General features: G+C 34.8%; 2 protein-coding genes across 3 annotated transcripts; one reads left to right on the forward strand and one right to left on the reverse strand.

Moving 5' to 3' along the window:
• Nucleotides 1–747: 747 nt before the first annotated feature.
• Nucleotides 748–2,938, reverse strand: LOC107897454 (40S ribosomal protein SA). Its single transcript, XM_016822923.2, has 5 exons — nucleotides 2,600–2,938; nucleotides 1,732–1,994; nucleotides 1,422–1,619; nucleotides 1,127–1,340; nucleotides 748–1,033 (listed from the first exon to the last, which is right to left on the reverse strand). The coding sequence occupies exons 1-5, from the start codon at nucleotides 2,745–2,747 to the stop codon at nucleotides 927–929; spliced, it is 930 nt and encodes a 309-aa protein (XP_016678412.1). The 5' UTR covers nucleotides 2,748–2,938; the 3' UTR covers nucleotides 748–926.
• Nucleotides 2,939–3,685: 747 nt separating this feature from the next.
• LOC107897453 (CCAAT/enhancer-binding protein zeta) lies at nucleotides 3,686–11,949 on the forward strand. Of its 2 annotated transcripts, none has more exons than XM_016822921.2 (16): nucleotides 3,686–4,509; nucleotides 4,978–5,053; nucleotides 5,406–5,525; nucleotides 6,170–6,245; nucleotides 6,626–6,694; nucleotides 6,810–6,890; nucleotides 7,254–7,325; nucleotides 7,801–7,893; nucleotides 8,070–8,222; nucleotides 8,318–8,401; nucleotides 8,530–8,673; nucleotides 8,973–9,062; nucleotides 9,610–9,692; nucleotides 9,785–10,153; nucleotides 10,465–10,687; nucleotides 10,860–11,949. In XM_016822921.2, exons 1-16 carry the CDS (start codon nucleotides 3,825–3,827, stop codon nucleotides 11,520–11,522), a joined length of 3,081 nt encoding a protein of 1,026 aa, XP_016678410.1. In that variant the 5' UTR covers nucleotides 3,686–3,824; the 3' UTR covers nucleotides 11,523–11,949. The 2 variants fall into 2 exon arrangements, with proteins under 2 accessions (XP_016678410.1, XP_016678411.1); XM_016822922.2 differs by having other exon boundaries at nucleotides 7,801–7,872.
• Nucleotides 11,950–12,194: the final 245 nt, after the last annotated feature.

Consider the following 12,194-nt stretch of genomic DNA (forward strand, 5'->3'; position numbering starts at 1 on the left):
GAAATTATGGAAAAATATAAAATTTTTATGATAATGACTAAATTGTTAAACTTGAAAAAATATGTGAATGAAATACATAGAAATTTAATATGTGAATCAATATACTGAAATAAATTATATAATTAAAGTGTAACAAAAACGAAAATTAACTTAACATAATTAATTAGTGAATATTAAACTTGATATGAAAAAATTAAATTGAAAATTTATAAAAATTTATAAAAAATATTTAATAAATAAATAATGTAATAGAAAATAATTTAACCTGATGTTCACGTCAAGTATGCAAATATAACAGTGAACAGAAAAAACTAAATATTTAATAAGACATTTTACAAAAATAAAATAGTAAAAATACATTGAATCCAATTTTACATAGAAACAAACTGAATAGTTATCGTAAAAAATTAAATAAAATAACAAATTTCAGATGTTAGCCAATTTAGCTAGACATTTAAGCATAATTGAAAATTTGAGAAAAAATAACACTTTAAGAGGGAAAACTGATATTCAAGTTTGAACATAGCTGGGACTAATATTCAATTTCATTGGCTTTTATAATTGAAAGTACATAAACAATATTACAATAAACATTAAATACTTAAATTTAACTCTATTTGACCAAAATAATATACTTACGAAAACAGATAACTATAATTTTTTAAAAAATTCCCACGAGAAGACTAACTTATGCAGTAGGAAGAAACGCAAAGCATATTTCTGATATCAAGAAACCATTGCCGCATATAACAATAAATTCATCACTTTTGATTCCAAAACAAAAATAACAAAAATCCCTAAATAATGTCTATAAAAAAAAACTATTTAACTAAATCGTGCCAGAACACACAATTCCATTGTTCGACATAGCTCATATTTTAAAAGCAAACCAAAACATTTTTTGTCAAAATCATAATAAATCCCTCTCATTCCCAGCCAGTAGCAGCAGGGGCCGACACATCGATAGGAGCACCAGGGGTTTGTGCTGGAGGAGCTGCAGCATCCCACACATCGGAAGTAACGGCAACTGCAACTGCATTTGAAATTCCAAAGTTAATTAAGTAAAGGCAACAATCAACAACATGTAAATTAAATAATATGTACAAAGAATTCTTCAACAACTTGCCTTGATCACCCCAGTTACCAGCAGGGACACCAGAGATAGGTGCCTGAACCATATCAGCAGACCATTGATCACCTATTTGTGCGGGCCATTGGTCAGCTGCTAAAGCACCCATTCCATAATCAGCAGCAGGGAGTCCATAATCAGGAGCAGCGATTGCTTCCTCCTCTTCTTGCTGTTTAGCTTCCTCAGGCTCCCTGTAGAAGAATAGATCAACCTGCATACATGCAAATCACGCATAAGAATGTGCAAATCTCAGAAACATCAAAATCACAACATAATGGTGGTGCTCTTTTACCATGACATCCCATTTCTGTCCAGGAGCAATCGTTCCACGCATCTGAAGAACCATTCTAGCTAACAGCCAGAAAAGGCAACCAATGCTGTGCTTTCCCTTGTTATTGGCAGGGATACCAATGTCAACATATCGCATTGGTGAGTCAGTATCACAAAAAGCAATGGTTGGAATGTTTCCAAGAGCTGCTTCCTTGATGGGCTACAAGATAAATACACTCAAGTGTTAGCTAAATCCAAAACCATTTTCATTAACTTATTGTTTATTGGAACACCATAAAATTCAGCACAGTTCAACCATATAGTAAAATTACCTGGTGGTCAGTCCTGGGATCTGTGAGGATAAGAAGACGAGGTTCACTGAACGATGTCTGGAGCTGGTTAGTGAAGGTACCAGGAGTGTGCCTTCCAGCAATTGCATGACAACCAGTGTACTGTGCAAACTTCAGTACAGCTCTCTGACCATAGGGCCTTGCAGATTGGACAATGATGTCCTGAGGGTTCTCAATAGCAACAATAACACGAGCAGCAAGTTGAAGTTTCTCCCAGGTCTTGCCAAGGTTGATGATGTAGATTCCTATCAATGACAAAAACAGAGATAATTTACTCGTTAAAAACAGATTAAAACATACATAACTTTTAGCTTATAACCAAATAGATTAAGATAATTCATGGTGTTATTAAGATCCTTCTCTGAAGTCAATTAATCTGAACCATCGTGTCATCAATAGCAAAAATAAACTACTAGGAAAACCGGCATATAATGAACAAATTACTATTTATATAAGCAAAAAATAGTCTAAATACAAAAAAGCCAAATAAAAAGCTATGTTATCATCAATAACCTCGTGTTCCAATCAATTGTACATATTATTCTACGGAGTACGAAACGTGACAAGCTAAATTTCATCAGAAAAGCTAAATAAAGTTGCAGGTGTAAGATATATTCCGTAAACATACAAGATATTTTAACATATAAATTGAGAACATGAAAAAACTAAAAGCAACGCATTCAACAGATCTCAGATCTCTATAAATATACATACTATACTAATCAGATAAAACAAAGAACATCAAAACTCATAACACCAAATAAGAAAACAAATCAAATCCAAAAAGCAGGAAAAAAAACCCAACATTGAAACAGATAAAGGAAAAGGAAAAAAAAAGGGGAAAATTTACCGTCATTGCGACGCTTGAAGACGTAACGCTCCATTTGGAAGTCACAGTTTTTGGTACCGAGATGGACTTCGGCGGCCAACATCATTTGGATGTCGGCTTCTTTAGGAGAAAGCTGCCTTACGGCGGCGGGGACAGTGGCGGTCGCCATACTTTTGTTTTTCTCTTTTTAACTGCTAAACCCTAAAGGAGGGGGATGGGTTCTCCACAGAGGAAAATATGGAGAAGAAAGAGAAGAAAGCAAAAGAGGCAATGGTGAGAGGGCTGAATACCTGTTTTGAAGTTATTTATAAAGTAGAGTTTCGAAGTAACCCTAGTTATGTGCAATGACACTACTGTCCTAGTTGTTTCTTCCTATTTTTCCAATAAATAGGACTCAAAGCCCAATAATGCCGAAATGAAAAACTCGAAGAAAGGCCCAATTCAATTAAAATTCTATTTATAACTTAATTCAATTAAATATCAAATTCCACTCAATTAAAAGCTATTTTAATTGATTAATAAACCCAATTCTATTTATAACTTAATTCAATTCAATATCAAATCCCCACTCGTAAATATATATTATAATTTCAATTGATTAATAAACCCAATTCAATTAAAATTCTATTTATAACTTAATTCAATGAAATATCAAGTATCGAGTAATAGACCTATCTGTGGACTAAGTTACCCATTTCGTCATGAAGGCCTACTTGAAAAGTGAGAGTATTTGAGTAAAAATATAAGTTTTAAAAATAAATTTAGATAAAAAAAATAAGGCTCGTTTAAAAAATAGGCTAACACTTGAGTAAGTCTTTTTCGGTCCTAGCCAGGTCCAACCCTATTATGCAAAAAAATTACTATTTTTTTCTTTTATTTTTTCTTGTTGTTTTTTCACTATTTTACTACTAATTCACTATTATATTACTACTATTTTATTGTTATTATTTAAATATTATATATTTATTATTAATTTACAGATATTTATTTATTAAATTGTACCTATATTAAGTTGCACCATTTTTAGGGCTGAATCCAACACCTCTATAAAAATTCGTGACAAACTCGATAAATACATTGTTAGTGGCTGCATATTACTAATAATACAATTGCAATATTTCAACCCGCAACCCGACCCGCCCGAGAACAAGTCTTTAATTGATTTTCCATCTTCTCCATTGTTTTAAACCCTAAACCCCTGTATATCCTAGATTCTCTTTTCACTGTTAGAAGCCGTAAAGCAAAGATGTCGAACTCGAAAACCGCACAGGACGTAGAGCTACTGAAATCTGATATAGCCTCATTTGCTTCCTCTCTTGGCTTCTCCGCCGATTCTTCTCTCCCTTATTCCGGCTTCAACGATGTCGATTTTAGGAAAGCTGGTCCCCTTAAACCTCCAAAGCCCCCCAAAACCCCAAAACAGAACTCACAACTTGAAAAGAAACCTAGCAATAACCAGACCCCCAAAACTGATAAAAACACGAAAAACAACCAAAGACCAAAGCCCAACAAGCCTCCCGTTTTGTCACTTGATGACAGCAATAAGAGGAATAGGTTTTCTAGAGATCCTGATAAGTTTAAGAATTTTCCAGCTTTGCCATTGGTGAAAGCGAGTGCTTTAAGTTTATGGTACGAGGATGAGTCGGAGCTGGAGAAGAAATTGTTTGGAGAGGAGGGGAAGGGGAAAAAGGCTGTAAATGTTAGAAATGTGGAGGAATTGAAGAGATTGGTGGAGAAGAAGATGGAACTTGGGGAAAGATTGATGTGGCAGTACGCGAAAGATTACGAATTATCGAAAGGGAAGTCTGGGGATATGAAGATGGTGTTGGCTAGTCAGAGGTCAGGGACGGCTGCTGATAAAGTTTCTGCTTTTTCATTTGTGGTTGCGGATAATCCTGTTGCTAATTTGAAGTCACTTGATGGGCTATTGGGTATGATTATTTTCCTTTTTTTTTTCCTGTTGTTATTAAGTTTTTTAGTAGTTGGGAAACTATTGATTGTTGACTTTATGGTTCTAATGCGTTTAATTTATGTTTGTAGCCATTTCCGAATTTATGCTTATATAATGAAGTTTTGGTTGCGTTTGCTTGCAAAATGAGGAATGTTCTTAGGCTTTTGCTTGCTGTTGAAAGCTAAATATTGTACTACTTTTTGCACGAGCCTTTTTTTATGACTATGTTTGCTAATTCAGTTTTTCATTGAATTTGATTTGTGGCAATGGGTTTAGTTTTACATGTTGAATGTTGCAAGTTCAGAAATCTTTTGATTAGTTTGAGTAATGTACAATTTGCAAAATGTGTTGCTCTGCATAAATATTGTTACATGCATTTGATTCACCCTGGATAGTTCCCCCATTTTCTGAAATGCTATTGTTCAAATGGACTTCTTTGCTGTTGCAGGGTTAGTAACATCAAAAGTAGGAAAACGATATGCATTTACTGGATTTGAAGCTTTGAAAGAACTTTTTATTTCAAAGTGAGCATTCTCTATCCCCTCCCTGCCCATGCATGCCTAATCCTCTTTCTTTCTCCTTGAGTTTCTTTTCAATCATACATCCATGTAGTTCATGTGCTTTAGGATAGAGTGAATATTATCGGTAAGGAGGTATAAGAGCTTTTATGTGCTAAGTTGTGCCCAAGATTAGTGACCTCCTTCTGTGGTAGCTATTCTTTAATAGGCTTCCGAGATAATGACATTACAGACATGAATCATGGGTCATGCACTTGTGGAAGATGTGAAGATTTTAGGAGGTCACTGCAGATTTGATGGTTCTTGTAAATTTCATGTACTTTCCCAATTTACTCATTACTCACTTAAATTATTTCAGGTTATTGCCTGATCGAAAGCTGAAAACACTTATACAGCGTCCTGTTGATGAGCTTCCAGAGACAAAAGATGGCTATTCCCTTCTACTTTTCTGGTATTGGGAAGACTGCTTGAAGCAGAGGTATTTTAACTTTTTTTTTTAATACCTTGTTGCAGTTGTATGGTCCTTGAAACTGAGAATTCAATAAATTAATTTAGGCATATACATGGTTTATGATTCCTATCAGTAGGCTTCCAGTCTGGCCATGCAAGCATTAGTTGATTAAGGTTTATTTTTGTATGTGCACAGCTTGCCTGCACTTGTTAATAACAGAAGATGTGAGAAAAAACTTACTGCTCTTTCAGTCCAGAATGGTTAAAACTAACTCAAAACCCCAAAATTTGCTCAGCCCATTCTAAATTGAAACCTAATCTAATGTAATTTGACCATAATTAAGTTAACAACTTAAATTGTACCATGAATCCGAGTTAACTTGTCAAAATGATCCAAAATGAGCTATCCAAAGTCTACCTCAAAATTATTAACTAATTTGATTTTCTAACTCAACAAATTGTACTAATGACTGAGACAAACATAATAATTAGAGTGTGAAACCAAAAAGGCCTGACCTGAAATGGTCTGAACTCAAGATAATCCAAAGGTAAAACAACTCAAATTTTCTTCAAATCAGAATGATACAACCTGAAGTGACTTGATCTGCTTGATTGACACCTCTACTTTAGTCAAATAAATTCATCTCTTACACGTTTGAATAACTTTTTTAGGTATGAACGTTTTGTCGTTGCACTCGAAGAGGCATCAAGAGATATGTTACCGGCTCTGAAAGACAAGGCACTAAAGGTTTTTCTTATCTGCTAAATCTATGCATTTCTTGTGATCATAAGCAGATCTCTCTTTTTGTGGATGATTGACTAAAATGAGTTTTCCTGTGTAACTTGTGCAATCCTCGAAGCTTTTTGACCTTTTGTTGATTGCTTTTTGTTGGAATTCCTATTTTACATGGTAGTTTAAGTTGATCGGATGCATTTGAACTTCGTTGAATTGAAAATAGATCATAGATCAGTCTAGAGCATCTTGATTTGAGTTTTGCTTGGTCAAGGTTTTGCTTCAGGGAATGAAATCCAATATCCTAATATGAGTAGTTGGAAATGTTTATTCTCTTTGCATTCTTGTTTCCATCAGGTTAAAATACAAATGTCTCAACCTTTTTTTATTTGCAGACCATGTATGTACTGCTAAAGAGCAAACCAGAGCAAGAACGCAAGCTTCTATCTTCGTTAGTAAACAAAGTAAGTTGATACTAAATTACTTGAACACTAAAACTTTCCTTTATTGAAGCCTATACAGTGTACCAGCTTTTTAAGCGGTAATAATTTTGTTTCATCATGTTTTGGTTATCTACAGCTTGGAGATCCTCAAAATAACGGTGCATCAAATGCTGACTATTATTTATCAAACCTGCTATCAGATCACCCTAATATGAAGGTATAAGCTCTGTTAACTTTGTGTTTTTGGTCATCTGTACTGTATTTCATTGTTTCATTATCCATACCAAGTTATAGGTGAGAGTTTTGCTTTGAAGTGGGAGATATTTCAAAACTAGCTAATTTTTATCTTATCATTGATATTGCGGTCTATGAGAGCAATTGCCTTGCCTCTTGTCTAGAGAAGTAACGGCAGATGTAATTGTAGGACCAAAATTTTTGAACTTGTTGAAATGAAAGCACTGGAATTATCAATTGTGTTATTTCCTGTACAGGGATCTGAAGAAAATTTTAAGATATTCTTGCACATGTTAGTGTTGCATATAGCATTATACTTATGCTAAGAGTTTTTCTGTTTTGGCAGGCTGTGGTTATTCATGAAGTGGATACTTTTCTTTTTCGGCCTCATCTAGGACTACGTGCCAAGTACCATGCTGTATGTCCATCCAGTTCTTGCTAATAAAATATTATAAATATTGTACTATACATTCTTTTCTACCTGTGTAGCATCATATTTACTTATTCAGTATATTGAATCAAGAAATATTGCTAATTAGTGAATGGGGTTTTCATGTTACTTCAAATCATCCATTGAGGGAGAACATATCATCTCTTTTTTAAACCATAGTAGGTTCTTCAGAAAGTTTTTTTTAAAGCAAGTATTTTGTATTTTTTAAACAATTATTGGACATATTTCTTAGAGCAATATATTTTGCTTTGACTTGACTTGATATAAATGCCCTATTGCTGGCATTTTTTTTTGGAATTGCTTCTGATAATTAGAGCTTGATGTCTGTATCAGATGAATTGCTTGTCACTATTCTGAACTCCATTAATCAAAATTATTATGCAATTCATTTTTTCATTGGACTTAGCTGGGAACTTGCTAATATGTCCTTTTTCATGTACAGGTCAATTTTTTGAGCCAAATTCGTTTGAGCCACAAAGGAGACGGGCCAAGGGTAGCCAAACGTTTGATAGAGGTATACTTTGCACTTTTTAAGGTATGTGTGGGTTTCTATTTAATTACAGAATTTTGTTTGTATGGCTGCATTTCCTGTTTCTTACTCAAATTTAACTAATTACTTGGATATAGTTTTAATATTTTTTCCTAGACGTGTGTTTGTAGTCCAGTTAGTGATTTTGTGAAAATAATAGATTTTATATTTCACAATTGCAGGTATTGATTTCTGAGGCAGAAAAAGGTCAGCCAGTGGATGACAAAAGCAACAAAGCAGTAAAAAGTACACATAAGTCTAAGGAGAACAAAAGAAAAGGTAGTGGGGAATCACATGTTGAACTGGATTCAAGGCTTCTGTCTGCTCTTCTTATGGTCAGTATTGTCTGTGTGGAAGTTATTGTTCATGATTTGAAAAAGATTTGCAACTTTATCAAACTTCCTTGATTTCTCCTTTTGCATATCTGCAGGGAGTTAATAGAGCATTTCCTTATGTTTCAAGTAATGAAGCTGATGACATAGTTGATATAGAAACACCAATTCTCTTCCAACTGGTAGGCACAATATGACACTTATTTGTTATTATTATTCGGCTAGAACATGTGGATAGATGTTTTGTTGCTGCTTGTTGAAGTGATTTATCATAATCTTGATCTTGGATGTCAACATGGACAATTTTCAGGTTCATTCCAAGAACTTTAATGTTGGAGTTCAAGCGCTAATGCTTCTTGATAAAATCTCATCAAAGAATCAGGTTGTCAGTGACCGATTTTACCGGGCTTTATACTCAAAACTCTTACTTCCTGCTGCTATGAATTCATCCAAGGCAAGTGAAGTTGAGATTTGGTTAAATTTTGTTTAAATGCAATATGTTTGTGGTCTAATGCTTATTGGATTTTATGGCTCTAGAGAAGACATGTTTCTATATATAAGAATTTTGGAAATAGATGTTTCCGCAAAAGCATTTTGTAATTGTGTGGAACATGATTGTAAAGCTTGTTTTTGATTGTTACTCATTGAAACGGAATCACTATTTACTGAGTACTATATTACTGTACAGATGCTTTTGTGGATTCTATTAGTTGAAAAAAGGAATTCTTAAATTTACATGGCATATCTTTTCAGGCGGAAATGTTTATTGGACTTCTTCTGAGAGCCATGAAAAGCGATGTCAATTTGAAACGCGTGTCTGCCTTTTCAAAACGTATATTGCAGGTAAGCAATGCGTTGCACACTCTCTTCGCTTACTCCTTTGGTTAGTTGATGCTTTGAAGGAATGCATATAATGCCAACACTTAGAATTACTGTTCATTTCATAACCAACATTTTTTAGTGCATGAGCGGATGTTGTATGGGAATTCATGCTAGTATAATTATTATCTTTCTAGCCTTGTTGGCTACAATTGTCATAAATGATTTTCGTAATTTTCTGATATATTCCTGAATTGCCTGTGGTATTTGCTTGTTGACAAGAAGTGGGGCAGGATATTGATAGCTATAGAACAAGACAGTTCTTATTTTTGCTTAGCAGTTTTAATCTTTGTTCAGTTTCTTGTGATGTTATTTTTTGAGTTTGTATAGCATTTATTCTGTGAATGAACTAGATGTTGTCTGATTTCTAGAGATTTAAGTAGACATCTATCTACAAACTTTTAGCAATTTGAATTTATACTGGTTCTACAAATGAACCAGGTGTTGTCTGATTTCTATAGCTTTTGGGGTGTCTACCATCTTTGAAATTAACAATTTGAGCATCTCCTAGGTTGCACTTCAACAACCACCCCAATATGCTTGTGGCTGCCTTTTTCTTATATCAGAAGTTCTCAAAGCAAGGCCACAATTATGGTAAGGCTGGTTTCATTTAGATGGCCTTGCACCATATTTTGTCATGTTTAGAAGTTTTTTTCTCTTCTGACAAGATTGCTTTTTCTGTTCAGGAATATGATGCTCCAGAATGAGTCAGTTGATGAAGATCTGGAACATTTTGAAGATATTGTAGAGGAAACTGCCTCTGAACCTAGCTTGGCATCAAAGAAAGAAGAAAATAATCATGATATCTGTGGTGGTGAAGCTGCCAACTCTGATAGTTATTCTTCAGAAGATGAAGGTGTTTTGCCATCCTCTTATTCTGATGACGACATTTCTGAAGATGAGAAAGAGTTGTTTATAAGAGAGACTCCAAAGGATCAACATCACCAGGAGCCCAAAATAATATCCAATCAAAATGCATTAACATCTCCAAAATCCACTGCCAAGCCTTTCTTGCCCGGAGGATATGATCCCAGGCACAGGGAACCTTCGTATAGGTATCTTTTCTTTCATCTTTTTCCAGCTTGTGGTGTTTCATACAGTTACACTGCTTAAATCCTAGTATGCTTGACTGACCAAGTGATCTTTGTATAAATTGGCATCATTATCATTCTGATTCTTAAGAAAGTAAGAGTTTTCTGTGAATCAAGGGAGAAACCGTAGAACACTTAACATGGTTTATTGGCTTCTTTTTATTAATTTTCATTATATAAATTGCACCGGGATTTTATCATTGATTTTCTTCTTTATCTTGTTGGGTTTTCAATGATGATTTTGTGGGACTGCGTGTGTATGACTGTCTCAACAGCAATGCAGATCGTGCAAGCTGGTGGGAGCTGATGGTACTTTCAACCCATGTTCACCCTTCAGTTGCCACCATGGCTGCAACCCTTCTGTCTGGGGCCAATATTGTTTACAATGGAAACCCATTGAATGACCTATCACTTACCGCTTTTCTGGACAAGTTCATGGAAAAGAAACCTAAAGCAAGCTCATGGCATGGTGGATCCCAAATTGAGCCTGCTAAAAAGGTTAGCTTTATCTTCTCAAAGTCGTTTTGCTTTGATTTTGAGGTTTCAGTCGCTTTGAGGAACTTTCTAGTTTCTGTGCCATGCTATTGATTGATTGAAGTAGCTCTATGGTGGAAGTACCCTGCTGTGAATAATTTGAAATTTTTGCTGACATATTTTTCTGTTTCCTCAGCTTGATATGAACAACTATTTGATTGGACAAGAGATTCTGTCATTAGCTGAAACAGATGTTCCCCCAGAAGATCTTGTCTTCCACAAATTTTATATGAACAAAATGAATTCCTTGAAGAAACCAAAGAAGAAGAAGAAGAAAGCTGCAGAGGGAGAAGCTGCTGAAGAATTGTTTGATGTTGGTGGCAATGATGTGGATGATGATTATGTGGATGGTGGTGATGACAGTGATAACGAAGAGATTGAGAATATATTGGATTCGGCCAATCCCTCTCTTGATGCAGACGGGGACTATGATTATGATGATCTAGACAATGTTGCCAATGAAGATGATGATGACTTGATAGGTGATGCCAGTGATGCAGAGATGGACATACCCTCAGACGATACTGATGGAGAGGGCTTTGATGTTGATGCTGGCACTGATAGTATCAATGACGATGGTGATGATGCCATTGCTATTGGAGATGCAGATGATCTTAGTGATGGTGAGGATGAGTTTCATCAAAGAAAAAGGAAAAGAAAATCTGGTAAAAAGACTTCAGCTTCTCCCTTTGCAAGTCTTGAAGATTATGAGCATTTGCTAAACGAGGATAGCCCAACCGAGAAAGATTCCATAAAAATGAAAAAGTTCAAACCTCGGAAAAAGAAGTTATCTAAGTGATTCCTGCCTTACCTGGTTTATTCAGAATCTCATGGTATTGCATTCTGAATGTTTGTTTAATTATGTGCCGGAAGATCGATCCCTTGGAACCCATGCCTTTCATCAATAATGGATGAGGCATGCCTCACTCCGAATGAATGGATGAACAATTTTCCCACCTCCTTTTAGCATCAGAGTGAATCTAAAGCTGGTAAATGATGCCAGAAGCAAGACACCAAGGGAATTGAGGGTAGGAATTGACCGGGTAAGAAAATTTTGTTCATTGTCTTTTATATGTTATAATCTAAATGTTGTTTTTTACGTAATCATATTTTTATGGAAATCTTGTGGCAATTGGTAGCTTTTGTGATTGATAATTGAAATTTTCTTAAAACAGAACAAATTGGACAACTGCTTCTTTGAATAAAACTCTTTGGAGTTCACTTCACTCATTACATGCACGCATGCATGCATACAATGCATATATTTTTGTATGCACCACCCCTTGATCCTGTTTCCAATCTACCTATATGTGTTACTTTTAGCTGCTCATTGACATGATTCATATTTAACCATAAATGTACAGTTTTACCAATTAATACCTCTACAAACTAATTACAATACTAATACGTAATTAACATCCTATTCTTTTATACATGTGATTTTCCCTTGCTATAACTGTAAAAAAAAATC

Source organism: Gossypium hirsutum, chromosome A10 (genome assembly GCF_007990345.1).
Source record: "Gossypium hirsutum isolate 1008001.06 chromosome A10, Gossypium_hirsutum_v2.1, whole genome shotgun sequence".
NCBI lineage: Eukaryota > Viridiplantae > Streptophyta > Magnoliopsida > Malvales > Malvaceae > Gossypium > Gossypium hirsutum.